The sequence below is a fragment of the Lagenorhynchus albirostris genome, chromosome 15 (genome assembly GCF_949774975.1).
Source record: "Lagenorhynchus albirostris chromosome 15, mLagAlb1.1, whole genome shotgun sequence".
Taxonomy (NCBI): domain Eukaryota; kingdom Metazoa; phylum Chordata; class Mammalia; order Artiodactyla; family Delphinidae; genus Lagenorhynchus; species Lagenorhynchus albirostris.
In genome coordinates, this window is record NC_083109.1 from 28,015,391 (window position 1) to 28,039,124 (window position 23,734).

Below are 23,734 nucleotides of genomic sequence, written 5' to 3' on the forward strand. Positions count from 1 at the left end.
GTCTAGGTATGGATCCAAGGAGACAAATGAACTCTTTGTCTAGAGTTCATTTGGCTGCTTGGATGTGTAGATTAAAGTTTTTCATCAAATCATTTCTTCAAATGTTCTGATTTTCTCTTTTCTTTCTTGGGCTCTCATTACGTAAACAGTGTTATGCTTGATGACATCCCACAAGCCTTTGACCTAACTTCAAGTTCACTGATTCTTTATCAGCTTGCTGCAATTTGCTGAGTCCCTCTAGTGAATTTTTCATTTTAGTTGTACTCTTCAACTTTGAAATTTCCATTTGGTTCTTTTTATGTAATTTCTGTCTCTACTGTAATTCTCTATTTGGTGAGACATCATTCTCACTTTCCTTTACTTCTTTAGACATGGTTTCCTTTAGTTCTTTGAATGTATTTAAAATAAAATATTTAAAGTCTTTTTCTACTGGGTCTAACGTCTGGACTTCCTCAGGAACAGTTTCTATTGATTGCTTTTCTCTTGTGCAGGGACTATAATTTCTTACTTCTTTTCATGTCTCATAATTTTTGTTGTTGAAAAGTGGACATTTTACATAATATAATGTAGTGACTCTGTAAATCAGATTCTCCCTTATCTCCAGGGTTTGTTGTTATTGCTGTTTGTTGTTGTTATTTGTTTTAGTAATGATTCTGAACTAATTCTGTAAAGTTTGTACTCTTTTTTGTGTGTGTGGCACTGAAATCTCTGTTCAGTTACCTTTCTGGTCAGCAAATGGCTGGGCAGAGATTTCCTTACATTCCTAGAACTAGTAGGTCTCCCAGTCTTTGCTGAGGTGCTCTCTGTGCAAGATGGGTCGCACTCTCAACACTCAGCCAGGCAGCTGATAACTCTGTCTTAGCCTTCACTTCCTACTTGTGCAGAGCCTTAAGGTTAGCCAGAGGTAAAAGCTCAGGATCTTCTCAGATCTTTCCTGTGCACCTGCACAGCTCTGGGCATACACACAGTCCTATACTTGCACATGGCCTTCTAGATTCCCAGGAATATGTCAGAGCTTTCCACAGCCCCTATGGACATCTCATTCTCCAGCTTTTCCTTTAAAGCCTTTTGGTTAGCTGATTGTTTTCCCCAAATATTATCCACTGCCTAGGCATCCCCAAAGTTAAACAATTGCCTCTAAGTATTTTTGCAAAATGCCCTCAGGGAAAAGGCTTTTTGTGCTGGGTAAGCTCCTAGTCAGTTCAAATAAAAACAGTCTTACAAGTGGGGTCTTCCAGGGAACCACCAGACAGGCCAACTAATGACAATAGTCTGGGAATGAGGCTTTGAAAGAGGTTCACCGCTATTCTGTCACCTTTGGTGGCTGCTAGGCTGCTGGATTTCAAGTCTACCACGGAATTGGGGGTGGGAAGATGGGAATAGGGCAAGTTAAAATGCCACAAATGTCAGTATTCTTACCAAGATTTAACCCTTTGTAAAATAAATACTTCTTTGATTACTGCAAGCCTTTAGTTTCAAGAGTTCTGAAAACCATTGATTCTGACAATTTTTGCCCATTTTGTCATTGCTTTTATAGAAGAAAGAATTTTTGGAAGCCCCACTCCACCATTTTCACTTTTCTAAACATTTCACAGATACCACCTTATTTTTTGTCACAACTCTATGAGGTAGGTATTGTTATTGTCGTTACCTCTATTTAACAAATGAGGAATCTGAGGCAGAGAGGTAAAGTGAACAGCCCCAGGCCACACAGACAACAACTGCTGGAAACAGGATTCAAATGCAGAGGTTAACTCTAGGGCTGGCAACCTCACTAGGCTCTTTTTATTTTTTTTAACATCTTTATTGGAGTATAATTGCTTTACAATGGTGTGTTAGTTTCTGCTGTGTAACAAAGTGAATCAGCTATACATATACATATATCCCCATATCCCCTCCCTCTTGCGTCTTCCTCCCACACCTCTAGGTGGTCACAAAGCACCGAGGTGATCTCCCTGTACTATGCAGCTGCTTCCCACTAGCTATCTATTTTACATTTGGTAGTGTATATATGTCAAGGCCACTCTCTCACTTCATCTCAGCTTACCCTTCTCCCTCCCCATGTCCTCAAGTCCATTCTCTACTTCTGCATCTTTATTCCTGTCCTGCCCCTAGGTTTGCCAAAACCTTTTTTTTTTAGATTCCATATATATGTGTTAGCATACAGTACTTGTTTCTCTCTTTCTCACTTACTTCGCACTGAATGACAGACTCTAGGTCCATCCACCTCACTACAAATAACTCAATTTCGTTTCTTTTCATGGCTGAGTAATATTCCATTGTATATATGTACCACATATTCTTTATCCATTTATCTGTCAATGGACACTTAGATTGCTTCCATGTCCTGCCTATTGGAAATAGTGCTGCAACGAACATTGTGGTACATGTCTCTTTTTGAACTGATGAGGATGATTATAATTTTTGTGACTTTCTGTTTGAATAAAAAGAAAAATCCCACAAGGACTCAGAGGTAAAAAATATACAAATCGATTTTCACTGCAAAGTAAAGGAGCTGTTACAGTGGAGGATTCCTGGACTGAATGTCAATATTATGACATAGTATGAGTGTGTTTCGTGTTTGGTAATTGCAATCATTGTTGCTTTGGTTGTGGTCATCCATTTACAATGCTTGGTATCAGTTTATTTATCTCTTGTAAAAATAAAATACAGTGTGTGTGTGTGTGAGAGAGAGAGAGAGAGAGAGAGAAAGAAAGAAAGAAAGAAAAAGAAAGAAAGAAAGAAAGAAAGAAAGAAAGAAAGAAAGAAAGAAAGAAAGAAAGAAAGAAAGAAAGAAAGAAAAAGAAAGAAAGAAAGAAAGAAAAAGAAAGAAGGAAAGAAGGAAAGGAAGGAAGGAAGAGAAAGAGAGAGAGAGAGAGAGAGGGAGGGAGGGAAAAAAATTATGGTTTTCTCAGAGTATATGCCCTCACTAGGCTCTTTTGTCTCCCCAGGATTGAGAAAGGAGCACTGGCTCTGGAGTCAGGAAGTCTGAATTTGAGTCCTAAGTTTGCTTCTATTCTATTGTGTGACCCTGGATGCACCAGTTTCTCTCTGTGTGTCTTAGTTTCTCCATGGATAAAATGAAGTGGTTGGCTGATTATCTCCTATTCTCCCCCAAGATTTTGGGTTTTCCCCAAGCCTGGAGTGCCCATCAGACACTCAGATGAAGTTATGACCCACAGATGGGGGGCAGGCCTGGATGCTCCTGCTATAGAGAGTTGGTGGCAGCTGTCACAGACTTCTCTGGCCCAGCCTAGTTGTCCAGAGGCTTTAGGGGAAGTTTTTGCCTGATGGGGCTGTCACTAATGACAGGGTCCCTTATCAGCTGTGCCATGGGGCCCAGGCCACTGATTCCCCTTCTGGTACCTAGTCTGGTCCTCCGAAGACCAAGGAGGGCCAAGCTTGGAAGGGGTGGTACTTGCTTCATCTTATTCTCCCCCCACTTCTCCCTATGTCAACTGCCCTCTACACCAAAGCCTACAGGAACCTGACTCTTCTGTTAGGCCATGGAATAAAGAACTTGCTTTTCAAAAAAAAATTTTCCAAGTCTTTTCCTAATATTTGGCTTTAGGTGATGCCTCTGACCTCATCTCCCACCTCTCCCTCCCTCCCTGGGCTCTGGACACACGTGCCTCAGACACAAAGATCTCAGGGTCTTTGTACTTGCTGTTCTATCTGTCTGGGATTTCCACCTCCTTCAGGTCTGTGCTCAAATGTCCCTTGTCAGTGAGACCCTTCCCTGTCCTCCCTAGTTAAAATATGCCCGCCTTACTCTTATCCACCCTTTCCCGTCCCCATTTCATTTTTTCCTTGGGACAGACAGTTTTGTTACATAAGCCAAAAAATTGTGGGTTTTGTCCCAACTAATTTGAATTTTCCTTCCTGTGCAAACTAGGCATTCCTAAACATTACAGCCCTTGATGAAGACTTGACAGCTGACCCCTCCAAAGAAAAGGGCCCCTCCCTTAGCCTCACCAAAGCACTTGGCATAGAGTCGGGTACATCAGAGGCCATGACCCAAAGCAGGACAACCTGCCTCGTGGCTGCAGTTGGCACAAAGATGCTCTAAGATAACAGATGTGTGTAGGATGACAGCTGGGCCATGGATAAGGCAGAGGAAACACATTCATTCAGATGGAACTGGCCTGTGCCCCATCTTTCCCATCCTTGCCAACCTAGGGTTTAACCCAGTGATTGGGAAATACCTTTTCTTTTTTCCTTGTTAAGGGCCAGCCAGGGCCAGCCCTTTCCACCGGGCCTTGTGAGCAAGGTTGAAACTATGGTGCTTCTGGGCAGGCTGAGGTTTGTGGCTAGAGGCTGGACCTGATCCCTGCCATGTCCCTGACAACCAGTCTCCCTGACCCTGCACACCCACGCCACCTACCCACCAGGCCATTCCCAGAGTTGCTCTGGCCTGGCCAGCTCAGCAGCTGTGGAGTGCCCCAGAGAGTGGAGAGAATGTGAGATGTCATTCAGAAGCCAGCTGATGCAACCCTCCTGGAGAGATGGGCAGACTGAGGCCAGTGAGGGGAGGAGACCCGCCCAGGGTCACACAGACGTTCAACAAAAGCCCAGGGCTTGTGAGACCAGACCAACCTGGGTTTTAACCCAGTCTTCGCTTAATTTCAGAGTGGCTTTGGGCAAGTTCCACCACCTTTGTGAGCCTCGGTTCCCTAATCAAAGGTCAGAACAGTCTCTCTTGTATTGGGTTGTGAGCAGGATGAAATGAGGCATCTACACAAACAGCAGGGGCCTGACCCCCACAGTCCATCAGCAGGTGGTGACTCCCCCCTAAGAATAGCTCTAGAGCCCCAAAAAGAGGAGGCCCCATCCTAAATGCACTACTCCACCAGCTCATTTCACCTTCACAACAGTCCTGGGACGTAATACAATTAGTAACCCCATTTTACAGGTGAGGAAACTGAAACCCCAAAAAGTTGAGATGTGCTACACTTCCCCAGGATGAGAAGCCTGGATTGTTCCTGCCAAGATGTACCCCATCTTGGAAACCACAGCACACCCTTGCTGTCTGATTCTAGCCGTGTTCATTGTCTTTGAGCTATTTTGCACCTTTGTAAACCGTAGGTAACTGATGAATGTGCAAACTCTGTCTTGTCTGGTAGAATTGACTTCCATCCCCTTTGTGGAAAAACTAGCATTGCCTCTATTTATAACTCAATTCCTTCACTCCATATAAGTTTGTGCTTTTTTGACTTTTCCTTTGGGCCAGTTATAACATTTATCTGGTTCTTTTACTGTTTAACAAGTAAAATAAAACCTTCAACACATCCTTTTTAGATTTGTATGAGAGTCATGATTTTACCTTTTTCTGAAGGTTATCTTTTAACAAGGCCTAAGAAATCAGGGCCTGATCCTTATGGCAACAGTCCTGGAAATCAACTCTCCTGTCCTCCCTTGCTCACCTCCAGTGCTCCAGACTCAGCCCTTTCATGTGTATTTTCTAGATAATCCTCATATAGGATGCTACTTATCACCCTTCAGTTTACAAATGAGGAAATTAGGGCTCAGAGAGGCAAAGCAACTTAGCCAAGGTTACACAGCTAAAGCCAGCAATTTCTCCTTCTGGAGCTGTGTGTGGGTGTGTGTGTATGTGTGTGTGCGTGTGTGTCCTGCCTCCTTGACTAGATTGTGAATCCAGCTCCAGGTGGAGTCCAAAGAATACATTTGGAAATGGTGTGGTGCGTGATGGGGGCCAGGGGATACCGTTAAATAGCAGCTTCCAGAGGCCTTGGCAGGTCGCTCAGTCTCAAGGGAGTGAGGCTGCAGTGTTACAGTTGGCCGTGCCTTTGACCCCCTCCAAATCCTGAAGGATAGTCCAGGCCTATGCGGTGGCCCCCTCTGTCCCTTCCTGTATCTCCCCACTGAGAAGGTTGCCCGAGGTCAAACAGTTCGTAAATGTTGGAGCCTAGACTTGAACCCAGGAAGTCCAACCTTGCATGCTGCAGTCTTTAAGACCTGGACTTAAGTCCAAGGTTTTTCTTCTCAACAGTGTGTGACCCTGGGCAAGTTATTTAACCTCTCTGAGCTACTTAACCTCTCATGAAGTAGTTAAGATAATTGAATTAGATAATGTAAGCCAAGTGCCAGAAACATGGTAAATCCTCAATAAATAGTGCTATTTCCCAAGGCCTCATTATCTCAAATAATGAGCCACCACTTAGGACCCCTGCCATCTGCCAGGCACTGTGGGAGGTGCTTTGGTGACATCATCTCCAGGAATCGTCCCAACAACCCTTGGGGAGAGACTATGGTGATCCCTATTTGACAATTTGATGCCATTTGCCCAAAGTTACACAGAGAGTAAGCAATAAGGTTGCGATATAAACCAGGTTGCCTGACTCCAAGACCTAGACACTTTTCCACTCTATGCATTCATTAATTCATTTGATTCAACCAGTATTTATTGGGCATCTACTATGTATGCAAGGCAGCGTTCTAGGAGGTAGAGATACAGCAGTGAACCAAACAGACACAAATCCCTGTGCTCGTGAAACCGACGTTCTAGTTACAGGAGCATCAAGAAAAGCTTCTGGCCTTTCAAGGTGAGGCTGGTCACCCATCCCACCTGCTTGACCAAGGCGGGGCAAGTACCTGATGGGACATTGGAGTTGGAGCTGGACATGGCTAGGGTAGTGGGCAGGGGAAAGGATCAGGACCAAAACTGTGAAAAGATGAATACAAAGCTGTCTGCTGAGAGAAGTGGGGAATGGCCTCAGAAACAACAGAGCAGAACCTCAGTGCCCCTGGGACTTGGATTCCCTGAGGACTGTTTTTTCTCTGAGGTCAACAATGCCCAGAGCTAAAAGCAGGTATTTCCATGCATGAAGACTCTGACTACACTGTGGGCAGAGCCTGCTTTGGGGCCCCCAATCTAGGGCTCCCCGAACCTCCAGGTAGAAAGAATCAGGATGAAGTTGATACATACACCTCACTCGGCACGGCTGCCTTCGGTGGATATTTGGGTGGGCCCCGGCGCCCTCTTGTGGCTTCCCTTGTCTATGCATGGACCCTTCATGTGTCCCTGTGGTTGGAGGGGCTGCCTGTGCCTAGACCATTTCTCTGTTTCCAGCCTGGACCCTTTCCCTTATTCCCAGCTTTTCCTGCCTCCAGCTGAGGCCTGAAAAACTTACTCAGTTTTGTCATCTTTTACTGCGTAGACCTTGGAACACAAAATTGGGCGCCTGCAAGCCCTTTGATGCTATCAGCAGGCACAGCCATGTGGTGGTGTAGCACATAGGCACACCATTTGGTTCAAATCCTGACTGTATCCATCACTTAGGAGCAATTGTACAGCCTTGCTGGGCCTTACTTTTCTCATTTTAAAAATGAAGATCATAATAGTTTCTACCTTAAAGAGCTATGAGAATTAAATGCAATAATACTCATTGGCCAATTTATCTGTTAAAGCCACAGTACCATTCCTGTTCTACACACACACACACACACACACACACACACACACACACACACACACACACAAACAAATGCTGTGCCTCTCCCCTATATTGCAGGGGCCTGAAGCCTGACTTGCCATCAGAGTTCCAGGTTAGATTCAGCCAATGGGAGGCAGCAAAGGCACATTATTGCTTCTCCAACAGCAGTAGGAGAATCTCTAGTTTCGGGATTCAGTTTTACAGACACCTCCGCAGGCTTTTCCCTGAACACAGCCTCAGGATAGGAGGCAGCTGTGATCATTGCCAGTGGTTTCCTGCAGTTCCTACAACTTCCAGACTCTTTGAAAGCTGTCTCCAGCCTAATCTTTATATTTTAAGCCATCTAATGGTTTTGTAAGCTCCCAGTTTTTCATATTAAATCCATTCCTGCTGGATGCAGAGCAACTAGGGCTCTCACTCATTGTTCTGGAAGTACAGCGTGGCACACCCACCGTGGAAATCCATTTGACGGTTTCTTATAACATACACTACTACCACATGACCCAGCAATCCCGCTCTAGGAATATACCCAAGACTAATGAAAACATACGTCCACACCAAGACCTGTGCGTGAATGTTAATAGTAGCATTATTCATAATTACTTCAACATGGAAATAATCAAAACATCCATCAACAAGATAAACTGTGGTACAGCCATAGAGCAGAATATTATTCAGAAATAAAAAGGAAGGAACTGATACACAGAACAACATGGATGAACCTCAGACATGACGAGTGAAGAAAAGCCAGGCACAAAAGAGTGTATATTTTATGTGTCAGCCATGGACGTGTGCCAGTCTCTCTTCGAGAAAGAAACTGCCAGTCAGCTGTGAGGAGTGAAGGTCTCCAATAGCCCACAGCTGTAGCAACTTTGATAATGCCGAGGCCACGCTCTTCACGGCAGCTCACCCAGTGACAGGTCACAGAGGGAGTACAGAGGGATGCCCGGCTGTTTCAGCCCAACATGGGACTCTATGGGAATCTTCGTTCTGGGCTGGTTGAGATTTTCTAAGAACTGCACCGAAGCCTGAGGCTCCTCCTCTCCAGTTTTCATTTCTTCCCCCTCTTCTTTCACAGGTGTTAGACCTGCATCGTAGTATGAAAATTCTTCCTGTTCTCCTTTTTCTTTTTTCTTTTTTTTTTTTTTGCGGTACGCGGGCCTCTAACTGCTGTGGCCTCTTCCGTTGCGGAGCACAGGCTCCGGACGCGCAGGCTCAGCGGCCATGGCTCACGGGCCCAGCCGCTCCGCGGCATGTGGGATCTTCCCGGACCGGGGCACGAACCCGTGTCCCCTGCATCGGCAGGCGGATTCCCAACCACTGTGCCACCAGGGAAGCCCCTGTTCTCCTTTTTATTTCACAAGCGCTATCTGCAGTAAATCTCTAGAACCGCTAACTCCATTCTGACATCTGCTTCCCAGGACCCCAAACTGACATTCTTTTTTATGAAATTTTAAGAGGGGTCAAATTAATCTGTAGAGACAGAAAGCAGATCGGTAGTTGCCTGAGCCAGAGGTTGGAGAGACGGACTGCAGAGGGGCATGAGGAAACTTTTTGGAGTAATGTAAATGTTGTATATCTTGATTATCATGGTGGATACACTGGTGTATACATTTGTCAAAACTCACTGAAGTGTACAATTAAATCAGTGATTTTACTGTATACAAATTATACTTCAATAAGGATTTTTTTTAAATCTCTGCTTTCGAGAAATATCTAGAGTGTGCGTGGTAGTTATAGGACTGTGCACACTTGTCAAAACATAGACTTGTACACTAAAAAGGAGGATTTGTATTATGTATGAGTTATACTTTCATGAAAAAAAGAATGAATCAGGAAAATAATTTTTACTGATTATCTCAAGTGATGATATGTATGGGGCAGGGGATGCTCCATTGGAGGAATCACACTTCCTGATTTCAAAAATTACTACAAATCTACAGTAATCAAGAGTCTAGTACAGGCATAAAGACAGACATATAGCCCAACAGAACAGAATAGAGAGCCCAGAAATAAACCCTTGCATATATGGTCAAATGATTTTTTTTTTTTTTTTTGCAGTGCACGGGCCTCTCACTCTTGTGGCCTCTCCCGTTGCGGAGCACAGGCTCCGGACGCGCAGGCTCCAGACGCGCAGGCTCCGGACGCGCAGGCTCAGCGGCCATGGCTCACGGGCCCAGCCGCTCCACGGCATGTGGGATCTTCCCGGACTGGGGCACGAACCCGTGTCCCCTGCATCGGCAGGCGGACTCTCAACCACTGCGCCACCAGGGAAGCCCTGGTCAAATGATTTTTGACAAGGGTGCCAAGACCATTCACAGGGGAAGAACAGTCTTTCTAACAAATGGTGCTAGGAAAACTGGATATCCATATGCAAAAGAATGAAGATGAGTCCCTACCTCACACTATACACAAAAATTAACTCAGAATGGATCAAAGTCCTAAATGTAAGACCTAAGACTATAAAACTCTTAGAAGAGAACAGGGTAAAAGCTTCATGATATTGGATTTGGCAATGATTTCCTGGATCTGATACCAAAAACACAGGCAACAACAACAAAAATAAGCAAACTGGACTTATGAAAATTTTAAACTTTTGTATATTCAAAGACACTCTCAACAGAGTAAAAAGCAACCCACAGAATGAAAGATATTTGCAAATTATATATCTGATAAGGGATAATATCCAGAATATATAAAGAGTTTTTAAAATTCTACCCCCACACATACAAAATCCCAATTCAAGATCTGTATCAGGGAAACTACAAACAACTCTGATGAAACAAATCAAAGAAGAACTAAATAGAGAGATATTCCATGTTCACAGATAGGAAGACTCAATATTATTAAGACGTCAGGTCTTTCAAACTTTATCTATAGATTCAATGCAGTCCCAATCAAAACCCCAACAAGCTACTTTGTGGATATCAACTTATTCTAAAGTTTATGTAGAGAGGCAAAAATCCCAGCATAGCAAACACTATATTGAAGGAGAACAATTACCCGACTTCAAGACTTACTATAAAGCTACAGTAATCAAGACAGTGTGGTATTGGTGAAAGAACAGACAAATAAATAGATCAGTGGAACATAACAGAGAGCTTAGAAATAGACCCAAATAGATATAGTCAACCGATCTTTCACAAAGGAGTAAAGGCAATAAAATGGAAAAATGATAGCCTTTTCAACAAATGGTCCTGGAACAGCTGGACATCTACATGCAAACAAACAAAAGAATCTGGGCACTGACCTTACATCCTTCACAAACATTAACTCAAAATGAATCACAGACCTAAATCTAAAATGCAAAACTATAAAACTCCTAGAAGATAACATAGGAGATGTTATCTAGATCAGCGGTCCCCAACCTATTTTTAGCACCAGGGACAGGTTTCGTGGAAGAAAATCTTTCCACGGACTGGGGGTGGGGGGGATGGTTTGGGGATGATTCAAATGCATTAAATTTATTGTGCACTTTATTTCTATTATTATTACATTGTAATATATAATGAAATAATTATACAACTCACCATAATGCAGAAGCAGTGGGAGCCCTGAGCTTGTTTTCCTGCAACTAGACGGTCCCATCTCGGGGTGATGGGAGACAGTGACACCCGAAGTGTGTTGCTTATGTCCAGTCTACTCTGTATGCTCATTTTGGTTGCTGTCGCTGCAGAAAACCCTGCTTCACAAAGATAGGATGCTGGAAATGGAAGCAGGCTTTTCAGCGCTTTTGTGGCAATCTCAGGATATTCTGCCTTGCCTTTAATCCAGAACATACGGAGATTTGAAGTTGTCTCAAGCATACTTTTAAGGCCACCGTCATTTGAGATCTCAAGCAGTTGATCCTCTTCTAGCACAGACAAAACTTTCAACCGATTCACCTGGCTTATCCACAAATGGGTCGCGGATCCATTCCTTCCCACTTCGGGGGTCTTTTGTGGTTGGGAAGTGATGCTCAAACTCTTTTGAAAGCTGAGATAGGTGATCATGCACCAGCTGGGAGAAAGAAGGCCCTGGCTCAGTCTCTTTCAAAATCTCTGCTAATGTTTGAAACATGTCCAAAGTCCCAATGCTCACTCATCGCTCCCATAATTCCAGTTTGGCTTTGAATGCAGCCCCTTTATCTGCCGACTTGAACACAGCTGTCGTTACCCCCTGAAGTGACAGACTGAGTTCGTTGAGCAGGTTGAATATGTCACACAAGTAAGCAAGTTTTGCGACCTGAAATGTGCTGCCAGTGGTGACTGTTTTTCTAAAAGAAATTGCTGGAGCGGCTCTCGTTAACTCAAAAACTCTGGTCAGTGATCTACCTTTAGAAAGCCATTTCACTTCTGTGTATAAGAGAAGACGTGCGCTCTGGGTCCATCTCCTCACAGAGCTGTGCGAACAGACGTGAGTTAAGGGCATGTACTTTAACGTGGGTGATAATTTTAATCACATCCTGCAAAACGTTAAGTTCAGGTGACATTTTCCAGCTAGCCAGCATTTCTCTTTGGATGACACAGTGCGTAGACTCACCTTCACTCACTCGACCTCTTTGACCCGAGTAGTGAAACCAGAAAACCGTGCAGTCATGGCAGCCGCTCCGTCACACATATACCAGCACAAAATGACCAATTCCGTTTTCCTGATATGTAATCATTCAAATACTTGAATAATTATGCAGCTGTGGTGTTCCCTGGCAACAAAAGTGCACATAACATAGCCTCATGCATATCCTCCTGAAAAATGTATCTCACAAAAACAAGCATTGTTGCCTTGTTGTCAACATCGGTAGACTCATCAACCTGGATTGCGTACCACGGTGACTCATTAATCCTCTCTAACAATTGTGCCTCAATATCCTCTGCTATTTCATCAATTCGTTTAGTTTTGGTGCTAGCCGAAAGAGGAACACGTGCCACTATTGAACTGCAGCCTCTCCTAATAGGTCACGACAAATGTCCTTAGCAGCCGGCAGGATCAACTCTTCACCAATAGTAAAGGGCTTCTTAGCTTTAGCAACGCAGTTAGCCACTAAGAATGATGCTCTCAGTGCAGACGCATTTGATGAAGTGGTGGTCTTCAATAATTGCTTCTGTTCCTCGTGTCCACATTTTTTCTTTTGAAAAACTCCAAAGGCTTGTCTTTTAACGCAGGGTGCTTGGTCTCCATGTGGCGAAGCAGTTCTGAAGGTTTCATGGCTTCGTTGGATAGCTGGTCTCCACATATTATACAAAGCGGGCTTGGAGAATGTGAATCACCTGTTGCAATGAACCCATAATTTAAGTAGGACTCTTGGTATTTTCTTTTAAATGCAGCTTTCTTTTTGTTGGCAGTCTTAGAGTCTTCTGCTGTCTCACCATTGGGTCTTTCCTCCTTTTCAAAGAAGCTCTCCAGCGATGCTTGTGTTTTACTCATTTTGGCTAGAGTTAGCTTGTGGTCTTACCAAAACTGTGACTGAGACAAGTACGCAGTGCGGGAAAGAGGCACGGACAGAACTGGTAAATAAAATAATGGGCGGGGGGTCACATGCAGACTAAAATAAGTGTCGGATTCTGTCTTAAAACCTGCCACCAGATGCAGCTGTATGACTGAAGTACATCAACTCACTTGCCACTTTAAAGCCTGCCACCAGATGCAGCTTGTCACTTACTGATAGCGTTTTGATATGAGTCTGCAAGCAACTGATTTATTATGGTTTCTGTGCAGTCACACCTCTCTGCTAATGATAATCCGTATTTGCAGCCGCTCCCCAGCACTAGCATCACCGCCTCAGCTCCACCTCAGATCATCAGGCATTAGATTCTCACAAGGAACACGCAACCTAGATCCCTCGCATGCGCAGTTCACAGTAGAGTTCGCGCTCCTATGAGAATCTAATGCTGCTGCTGATCTGACAGGAGGCAGAGCTCGGGAAGTAATGCGAGCGATGGGGAGCGGCTGTAAATACAGATGAAGCTTTGCTGGCTCACCTGCCACTCACCTCCTTCTGTGTGGGCCTGTTCCTAGCAGGCCACGGACCGGTACCGGTTTGTGGCCTGGGGGTTGGGAACCCCTGATCTAGATGACCTACAGTCTGGCAATAACTTTTTAGATACAATACCAAAGGCACAATTCATGAAAGAAAGAATCAATAAGCTGGATTCCATTAAAATTTAAAAAGTCTCCTCTGCTAAAGACACTGTCAAGAGTATAAAAGACAAGCCACAGACTCGGAGAAAATATTTGCAAAAGTCATATCTGATAAAGGACTTTAATCCAAAATGTACAAAGAATTCTTAACAACAATAAGAGTTGTTCAACAATAAGAAAATAACCTGATTAAAAATTGGGCCAAAGACCTGAACAGACACCTCATCAAAGAAGATACACAGATGGCAAATAAGCATATGAAAAGATGCCCCACATCATATATCATCAGGGAAATGCAAATGAAAGCAATGAGATACCACTATACACCTATTAGAATGGCCAAAATTCTGAACACTGACAACATGAAAGGCTGGTGAGAATATGAAGCAACAGGACCTCATTGCTTGTGGGAATGCAAAATGGTACAGCAACTTTGGAAGCAGTTTCTTACAAAACTAAACATACTCTTACCATACTATTCAGGAATTATGTTCCTTGGTATTTACCCAAAGGAACTGAAAACTTATATTCACACGAACGCCTGCCCATGTATGTTTATAACAGCTTTACTTATAATTGCTAAAACTTGGAAACAACCAAGATGTCCTTCAGTAGGTGAATGGGTAAACTGTGGTACATCCAGATAGTGGAATGTTATGCAATGCTTAAAAACAAAAAAACAGACCAAAAAAAAAAAGCTATCAAGCCATGAAACATATGGAAGAATCGTAAATGCGTATTACTAAGTGAAAGAAGCCAGTCTGAAAAGACTACATACTGTATGATTCCAGCTCTATGATAATTTGGAAAAGGCAAAACTATGAAGATTAAAAAGAACGGTGCTTACCAAGGATTAAGAGGAAGGAAGAGATGAATAGGTGGAGAGCAGAGGATTTTTAGGGCAGTGAAATTAAATTTCTCTGTATGAAAGTATAATGGTGGAAACATGTCATTATACATTTGTCCAAACCCATAGAATGTACAACACCTAGAGTGAACCCTAATGTAAACTATGAACTGTGGTAATAATGATGTGTCAATGTAAGTTCACCAATTATAAAAAATGTAGTACTCTGTGGGGGATATTGATAAAGGGAGAGGCTGCGCATGTGTTGGGGGAGAGGGTATGTGGGAAATCTCTGTCCTTCCTCCCAGTTTTTGCTGTGAATATGAAACTGCTCTAAAAATAATGCCTATTTGAAAACAACCTAATTCAAAAATGGGCAAAGGACTTGCACAGACAGTTCTTCAAAGAAGATATACAAATGGCCCATAAGCACGTGGATAGATGCTCAACGTCACTAATCATTAGGGAAATGCAAATCAAAACCACAATGAGATACCACCTCATACCCATTAGGATGGCCACTATCAAAAAATAAAACCAAAAACAACAAGCGCTGGCAATGATGTAGAGAAATGTGAACCGTTGTGCACTGTTGGGAATGTAAAATGTTATAGCCTCAGTGGAAAACAGTATGGCAATTCCTCATAAAATTACAAATAGAATTACCATTGGTTCAGCAATTCTACTCCTAGGTATATATTCAAAACGACTGAAATCAAAGTCTTAAAGAAATATTTGTACACACATGTTCACAGAAGCATTATTCATAATAGCCAAAAGATGGAAGCAACCTAAGTGTCCACCAACCGATGAGTGGATAAGCAAAATGTGATAGGTATAGATATTCCATTAGATAGATAGATATATAAATATATATATAAATATATATCTATGATACAGATATATACATGGAATATTATTCAGCCTTAAAAAGGAAAGAAATTCTGAGACATGCTACAACATGGATGAAACTTGAAGACATTAAGCTGTGAAATAAGCCAGTTACAAAAAGACAATACGGTATGATTCCACTTAAATGAGGGATCTAGAGTAGTCAGATCTTTAGAGACATGATTCTACAGAAAGCAGAATGATGATCGTCAGGGATTGGGAAGAGACAGGAATGGGGAGTTAAGGTTTAATGGATACAAAGTTTCAGTTTTGCAAGATAAAATGAGTTCTGAAGATGAATGTTGGAGACTGCACAACAATATGTATGTACTTAATATCACTGAACTGTACACTTCTAAATAATTAAGATAGTTAAATTTTGTCATGTGTATTTTACCACAATAAAAGACTTTCAAAAAACTAAGTTATATTAAAATTATATATATACATATATATAATTTTTTTAAAGAGTTATCTCCTCCAGGTGTCAAATATGCTGGGCACCCCATCGACAAGGGGAATGGGAAGTTCAGATACTATTGAACAGTATTAATCACGGAGGGCTTCTCGGAGGAGGTGTAGTGGTTGGGCTGATGCTAGGCCAAAGGGGCAGGATTCCAGTGGTGAATGATTCCACCTCAGTGTTCATCTGGATCCTGCTTCTCAGCTCACTGCTTCACAGTTTCCATGGAGACAGTTTCCAGAGAACTTGGAATACCCATGTTGCTGTCACTTGGCAACCAAGAACTGGTAGCTGCAGCAACCTGCCACGTTCTTTCCATCATCCTGGGCCCTCATCTCTGGCATGGGCTCTGTACAGCCCAGGCACTGGGGGCCCAGCTAGGGAGGCACCTTCCACCTGCTTTCCTCTCAGCCACTCACAGGCCTCACAGGGACAACTGAGACTCTTGTAAGTCCACAGAAAATGCTAGATGGACTGGGGTCAGGACACAGACAACCTCCAGCCCCACAGGATTCTCCCATTTGCTTCCATCCATGGAGGACCCTGGGGTCCAGTGTGGATGGAACACAGTCCTGATCTCAAGGGACTCACAGCCTAGTGCAAGAGACAGAGCTCACTTCATTCTTTCAGTACCCAGATGCTAGTGCCTACTCCATGCTGGCTGCTGACCCACAGACTAGGGTGCGGGGGATGAGGCACAAAGCAGACTCCATGGTGCCCCACTCACTCCTCAGCAGGCACCTCTAAGAACCACAGGCTTCTTTCTTTAAACTTTGCAATTCTCTGCCTGAGGGCTTTTCATGCCCCCAGAAGCAGCCCTTGACCTGTGGCAGATGGGAGTCAGTGAACAAAACACACCAGTTCCCTTGCCTTCAATTGAAACAACTCTGAGACATGTCCTACACTGTTTGCCAGAGTTGCCTGGCAGGACTGAGCTCCAGGTGCCCAGAGCTCCTGGCTTGAGCACATAACATACATTGGCTGCCTTTCATCCCGTGTCACTTCTCTACTCCCTTATTGCTATCTCCTGGAATCAGCTCCCCAATAAACCACTCAAATCCTCATCTCAAATTAGCTTCTGAGGGAACCCAAGCTAACAGGGATGATGTATAACAAGGAACCAAAGTTCTGTGAGATGCGAGCTCTAACCGATTGCACGCAAAGCAGTGGCTGAACCAAAGGGAGCTGTCTGCCCAGGGCAGGCAATAGTGGTAGGGGGGACATTGTCTTTAAAAACTTAAAAGCAGTAATAACATGGACCAACAGCCAGTCTACTTTTTATTATCACCATGAACCAGTCATTCTAACCAACTTCAGTGATAAAATTCCCCTCCCCACTGAAGCTGATAGATCTCACTGTCCCATGCCTGCTCCTTGGCACTCCACTGAGGCCAGCTGCACTGAGGAGAGAGTCACTGTGGGCAGAGGAGATGGGGGAAGGCCTCAGTTTGTAGCAGTGACCTTCTAAACACCCAGTACCAGCTGCTTGGTACAGTCCTCCAAGTGCCCCTCTGCCATGGCAGTTTTCACTAGGTTACCTCTATCTGTAATTTTTTTTAACCACTAGACAGTGAGCTCCATAGAGGCAGGAACTACGGCTTGGTCATCTGGGACTTGCTCATAGTAGACACTTAGGAATGGGGCTGCTACTGGGTGGGTACTTTTGTGCAGTGCACAGCCTGCATCACTATCCATGGCAACCCGGCCTATGGAGGTTTAGTGAATTAGTGAATGAATGAATGAATGAATTGGTGAGAACTTCCAATAAGTGGGGAAAGACATTGCAAGCGGAAGAGACAGAGCAAGCAAAAGTAGGAAGCTTGTAAGTGCAAAGCTTCTTAGTGGAAAGGGCAAATAGCTTTATGTCACAGGCAGTACATCTCAGGAGTTCCATAGCCACCAGCTCTAGCATCACCCAGAGTGTCGTCAACATACCTGCACTCCACCTCAGAAATGCTCAGCCAGAATCTCTGCAGATGGGGTTCAAGAATTTGGGCATCCCAGGGGAACCCCAAGAACACAAAATTTGGAAAAGTACAGGGCCAGCTAACAAAGTGAGTGGTGGACTGCAAAGCGGTGAGACTGGCCCAGTTGGCCTGAGCCCAGGCCAATAATTCATTCATTCATCATTCATTCATTCAATAAGTATACATTGAGCCAGGAAGGCATTCAGGTATATACCTGTGCACAAGACAGACATGGTCCCTTCTCCCTTGTCACAGTTTAGTGGGAAGACAGTCATTAAATAATTAAGCAAATAAATATCTAATATAGTGTCAGCTTATGAGTAATGCTTTGCAAGAAAGAAAGCAAGGTAAGGGGTTAAGAATAGAAGGTTATTTTAGATGGGATGTCAGGGAAGCCCTCTGCTGAGACTGATAGGAGGTGAGGGAAGGAGTCATTTAAAATGAAAGAGCAAACCATGCAGATGTTTGGGGAAAGAGCAATCCAGGCAGAGGGAGTATATGCAAAGGCCTAGAGAATAGAACATGTGGAAGAGGGAGACTGGTTAGGAAGCTTCTGCAATAGTCCAAGTATGAGATGCCAGAGGCTCAGACCAGGGTGGAGGCAGTGGAGGTGGGTGGAAGTGGTCTGATTCAGAATATATTTTGAGGGTTAAGTTGACTAGCTTTGCTGTTGGATCAGATGTGGGTGTGAAAGAAGAGGGGAGTCAGAGTTATTGCAGTCAAGAGTGCAGGGAAATTGGAGGGAGTAATGTTAGAGAGAGACATTGGGGTGGGGAGCACAGACCACAGGAAGGTTCCTGCAGACCATGGGAAGGACTTACTTTTCTTTTGAGTGTGATGGAAGCCCTGGGAGGGTTTTGAGTAGAGAAGCGATGTGATCTGGCATGTGTTCTAACAGTATCTCTAGTTGCAGAGTGTAGAACAGACTTTAGGGAGACAGAGATGGAGTATGGCAGTTTAGAGGCTGGTGCAGACATCCAAGCGAGAGATGATGATGGCTTGCAGGGTGCTGACTGGGATGGGAAAACTAAATTTATTTGAGTAAAAACAGTAAGTGGTAAAAATCATGAAGGAGACAGACAAATAAATGACTGACATTTGGTAGTGGATCAGGAGCGCCAGCTCTCCAGTCAGCAGCTGCGTCTTCTTGGGGGAAGCGGCTTCCATTCTCCAAGCTGGTGACAAATCTGCAAAATGGGAATGATAATGGAACATACCTCGTGGAGTTTTTGATAGGGTGATGTGAATGTTTTGACACAGGATCTAGCACACAGGAAACATTTAATAAATGTTGTCCAAGGAGCCAGACTGCTAGATTGCAGTACCATCTCTGCCACTCACTCATCTTTGTGACATTTACCCCTCTGTGTGTCTGTTTACCCATCAGTAAAATGGAGCTATCAAATACCAACTTTATGGGGTTGGGTGGTGAGGATTAAATAAATGAATACAAGTAAAGCATTTAGAATAATGTTCCATGGAGCAAGCACCGCATGTGTCAATTATTATTCTGAATATATTATAGCCCTATTTCATTACCTCTTCTCCCACCAGCATACGTCCACCCCATTCTGCAGATGGGAGGTCTGTGGCTCAGAACAAGGTAACCTCTCTTCAAACGATGCCACAACCTACGTGTAGCGGATCTGCCCGCTGCGGGGAAGAAGGAGATTCCAGCTTTGAGGGACCTTGTCCCCAGGGGTCCTGTCCCGCCCACGCGCTGCCTGTCGGAACCCTTTAGCGTCTCCCTTCTGTTTGCAGCCGGGCGCGCTGGCGCAGCAGCGCCGGAGCGGGAAGCTACTTCCGGCGGCCACACCCCAACGCAGAGCGTCTCCATTTTGGCCGCGCAGGTGGAGACTCGACGAGAACCAGCGGAGTAGCGGAGTGGAGTCAGCAGAACTGTGAGGGCCGAATCGGCTCACCGCACTTTCTCCCTTTCTTCCTCCGCCCGCAGAAGCCGGGGGCTCTCATGGCGGGCTTGGAGGTACTGTTCGCGTCGGCGGCGCCGGCCATCACCTGCGCGCAGGACGCGCTCATCTGCTTCCTGCACTGGGAGGTGGTCACGCATGGCTACTACGGCTTGGGTGCCGGCGACCAGGTACGCCACGGAGCCGCCCCGGGGCCAGTGTGGAGGGGGTAAGGTGTCTTCTGCCCAAACCCAGAGGACCGGAGGCTCGGTCCAAAGTGCCTGACCTTCCCTCCTCCCAGGTCTGGGTCCTAGGAGTCATGACACCGTGGGTGCCTGTAGTCTACGGGTCGGGGAGGCGCTCTGTTGTCCTAGCCTAGCTGGCACAACACGATTTGAAAACCCAAGGACAAAACTCGCTGCAGCGCAGGCTGGCAGCCTCCGAGGCCGGGATTGTGCGGGTCTGGCAGCGAGACGGGTTCCTCTCCTGAGTACTCCTCACCTACCCGAACTCCAAGCTCCTTCCCACGCTGCTGGGTGGGGTGGGGCTGTGCCCAGTACTACCCTCCTCATACTGTAGTCGAGCGCCCACCAGACATCTGGATCCAGGCACAGGTATGGGGGGAGGTTGGGCCGACTCAGCTCCAGTCAAGGGCCCTTAGAGCTCAGACAACCCTTCACGCTTTACTGAAGGGCCTGGTGCAGCCCACTCACCGTTATGGTCTTCACTCAGGCTCCGGGGGAACACCACCTCCCACACACGTACAGACATGCACCCTCGGTGTAGGGCCAACTAAGTTTCCTCCCCAACAGCTGTCCCATCCTCAGGCTCTGCCTCTTAGAGCAGGGGCCCCTGTGGTCATCCCCACAGAGCCCCAGGACTGGCGCGCCCGGCCGACCTCACTGATTCTTTGCCGTAGCATTCTCCCATCTTCCCTGCCGCTTCCCTGTGACTCTCCCCCTATACGTCATTGTACACACCAGCTTCCTGTGAGAACGGGGCCTGGGCCCCTTACTGCCCCTTCATTTCCCTTCTGCTCCATCCGAGGAAATATCCTCCCATACACACGCTCAGGACTCACTGCCTGCCCCTCACTGTCACTCTCTTCTCACTCTCAGAACCGAGACCAGCTCTGGGGAGCAGGGCGCTTCACTCCTTTCGTCTTACAGTGAGATTTTAACCTCACTCTCATTTCTAACTGCTTTAGTTCTCAAATACCCTAATCCTTTTTTTAGTTTCTCAGATATACATCCAGCGTCTTAATCTTTCCTCTTCTGACACAGGGCTTTAGGGATCCCTCCTCAGACAGAGTTTACACATCCTGGGCTCCTAGAGCCAGGTTCGCCCCCCCACCCCCACTGCTCCATTTCTCTGTCCCTTAAAACTCGTGACCAAGACTATCACACCCCCTCATGCTTTACCCTCACCAACAGGAATAAGAAACACAAGAACTGTCATGGATTTCTGGCTCTTTTTTTCCCCCCCCTCAGACCTCAAGTGTCTCAGTGGGACCCCAGATACACACAGTAAACTTCTCCACCACCACCTCCAGGCTTACGGGAAAAGAAGGACCAGCCTTACACACAGACACACAGACACACACACTCACCCACCCACACACCCTGGAAGCAGGAACCATTCTCCCTCCCAGATGCCTTTGTTCCTGGCCTTTCTGTTCACCTTTTGCTTCCTTCCACTTACCTTGCCTTTCAACATTTCAGACCTTGGGATCAGGTAGAGGCAGGGCCCAGAATCCTGAGTGTCAGGTTTCCACTTTCAGTATGTAATCACCCCAAAAGAAACCTTATGTCTCCTCGCTTGCCTCATTCCAGCTTTCTAATCTTTATCAGCTCTTTCACTTGCCCCAGGCATTTCATTTCACCTTTTCCTGGGACATTCTCCCAGAAAGCTGATGTGTAGGATGGTGCAGGGGACAGTGGAATTGGAGAGGGGGTAAGACTTGTTCCTGACCTTCGGGCTCCCCTTTCGACTCTCAGCGCTGCCCCCCCACCCCTCCCTGCCCCTTGCCCTGTCCTTCAGATCTAACAGGTTTGCCCTGCTTTCTCCCCTCCTCATATACCTCACTCTCTGTATTTTACTCTCAGCTAGCTACTGCTTTCCTGACACACTGTTAGAATCTCTCCCCCCAGCAACAGGAACTTGTTACAGAGAGCCTGTGTGACTCCCTTCTCTTCTTCCCCTTCAGCACTGCAGATCTGCTCCCACCACTCGTCCCCTCACAAATCCTGTCAGCAACTCTGTCTGAGTCACTTCGACAGCTTAGGGACATCAGTTCATGTAGGTCATTGCCTCCTCCTAACTGGCACCATCCCCTTGCCATGTACTCCAGGCTTCCAAATTTTCAGAAAGAACACAATCTCATTTCAATACTGGTCTAAAAAAATGAATAAGAGATCCTTAACTGAATCCCAAAGGTCCATCTAATTCCACTCTGTTTATGATGCCACATGTCGAGTTCATGCAAGCCAGAAAAAGATTCTGGCTCCAGACATCCTAGGGGAGGCCCGGGGGAGTGCGGATGGTGGTTTAGAAGGCATTGCCCACTGTCCATCTGTCCACCCCAGTGCTGAATCAAGCATGTTCCCCCATGGTGGGGGATGGGCATTTGTTCTGCGCACCAGAGCATGGTGTGTTTTTGCTTCTCTCTGCCCCTTAAGTGCCACTGGACTTCAGGTTGCACTTGTCCTCCTCTCACTTCTGCTGAGTTTACTTTCATTCAGAGTAGAAACCTTTTGGAGGCGCATCTTTCCTATTAGTTTATTTAAGAGAGGTTTTAGTTTTCCAGTGTGGGGCCAGCAGTCTCAGCTGAGACCAGTAGTATTTGCCAAGTTCAGAGGATGTTTATGTTGCCTCTCCAGCCGTCTCCTGCTTCCCACCCTTCTGGGGGTGATAAGAGAGAGAGGAAGGTCCTTAAATTGTGTACTTGATCATTTAATATGTTGACAGTTAAATAGAAAGCTAAATTGTCTGCTTTTCTCTTTGGTTTTGTGTCCTCTGGTACAGGGGAATTGTGTACATAAAACTTGATTAGAAGAGCAATACAGCTTCAATAAAAAATTCAATATTTGAATTTCGATTTCTTTCTTGAAGTCAGCACCACTCCTCATAAGAGCTTTACAGCTGTGTCAGGTGGTTTAAGTAGCAAGGGAATAGAGATGGCCGTAGACTTAATTTTGAGAATATTGTTTTCTGTTGTAGGAATCTAAAGATTATGACAAAAGAGAGAAGATGCCCCAAATGATCTTCTTTGGGTGCATTTTAGCCCAGGGACACTGGAATGAACTCATGGCCATTAAAGAATGCTTCCAGCCCCAGGATTTTGCCTAAGGGGACAACTATCTTTACTTTTGGGGGGCCCATCTGGGGGACTTGGCTGGGAAAATCTCCAGCCATAGCGTGGGCAATCAGGAGCTCTGAATGCCAAACTGAGCTCTGCACTTGACTTACCATGACCTTAGGCAGTTTTCAGCCCCCCTTAGATTTTTTTTCATCCGAACGAGTTAAACAGCACAACCATGTACTTTGGCTGCTTTCCAATCGTAGCTCTTTGGGAGGTCTGATATTTGATGTCCCGCTCTAGAGGGCAGTTGAATGCCATGTTTGGCTTGATATCACCAAGGCCAGTCTCTTTCAGTCCCACCTGTTTTCCCATATCAGGGCAGCCCTTGAGCTGGGGAACATTGGTTCCACTGCAGTGAGAGGTATCAGTCTCACTAGGCCCTAGGATTCTCTCTTGCTCTGGAAGCCTGAGGTTATGGGAGAGTGAGCAGGCTGAATTATTTATACTCCAAGAAGAAATTCTGGTGGGTTGAATGCTGTAATGGAGGGTATAAATATAAATTCAAAGGCCCTTGATAGAACAAAGACAAGGCATGTCATCAAATTCTTGGCTTCCAAAGTAAACCTTAAATCCAGGACACTAAACATGGTTATAGGAAATTTACCCAGTTGAGGGTGAGGGGATAGTTTCTCTTTCTTTTAGCAGAGTGGGCTGATTAGTTTCACTTTTGTTTTCTGTCACTCTCATTTCTCTGCTTCAGGCCTGAGTTTCCTTGTCATTTAGCCAG

The 23,734-nt window shown here is 45.3% G+C and overlaps 1 protein-coding gene across 2 annotated transcripts in view; it reads left to right on the forward strand.

The window, feature by feature from the left end:
• Positions 1–19,552: 19,552 nt before the first annotated feature.
• Positions 19,553–23,734, forward strand: part of PSMF1 (proteasome inhibitor subunit 1) — a 52,828-nt gene continuing 48,646 nt past the window's right edge. For both annotated transcript variants that reach the window (XR_009535159.1, XM_060122664.1), the window contains exon 1: positions 19,553–19,837. Coding sequence is in view for 1 of the 2 variants with exons in the window: in XM_060122664.1 (XP_059978647.1) it covers positions 19,709–19,837 (129 nt within the window). In the remaining variant the exon portion in view is untranslated. The remainder of the gene's footprint in view (positions 19,838–23,734) is intronic.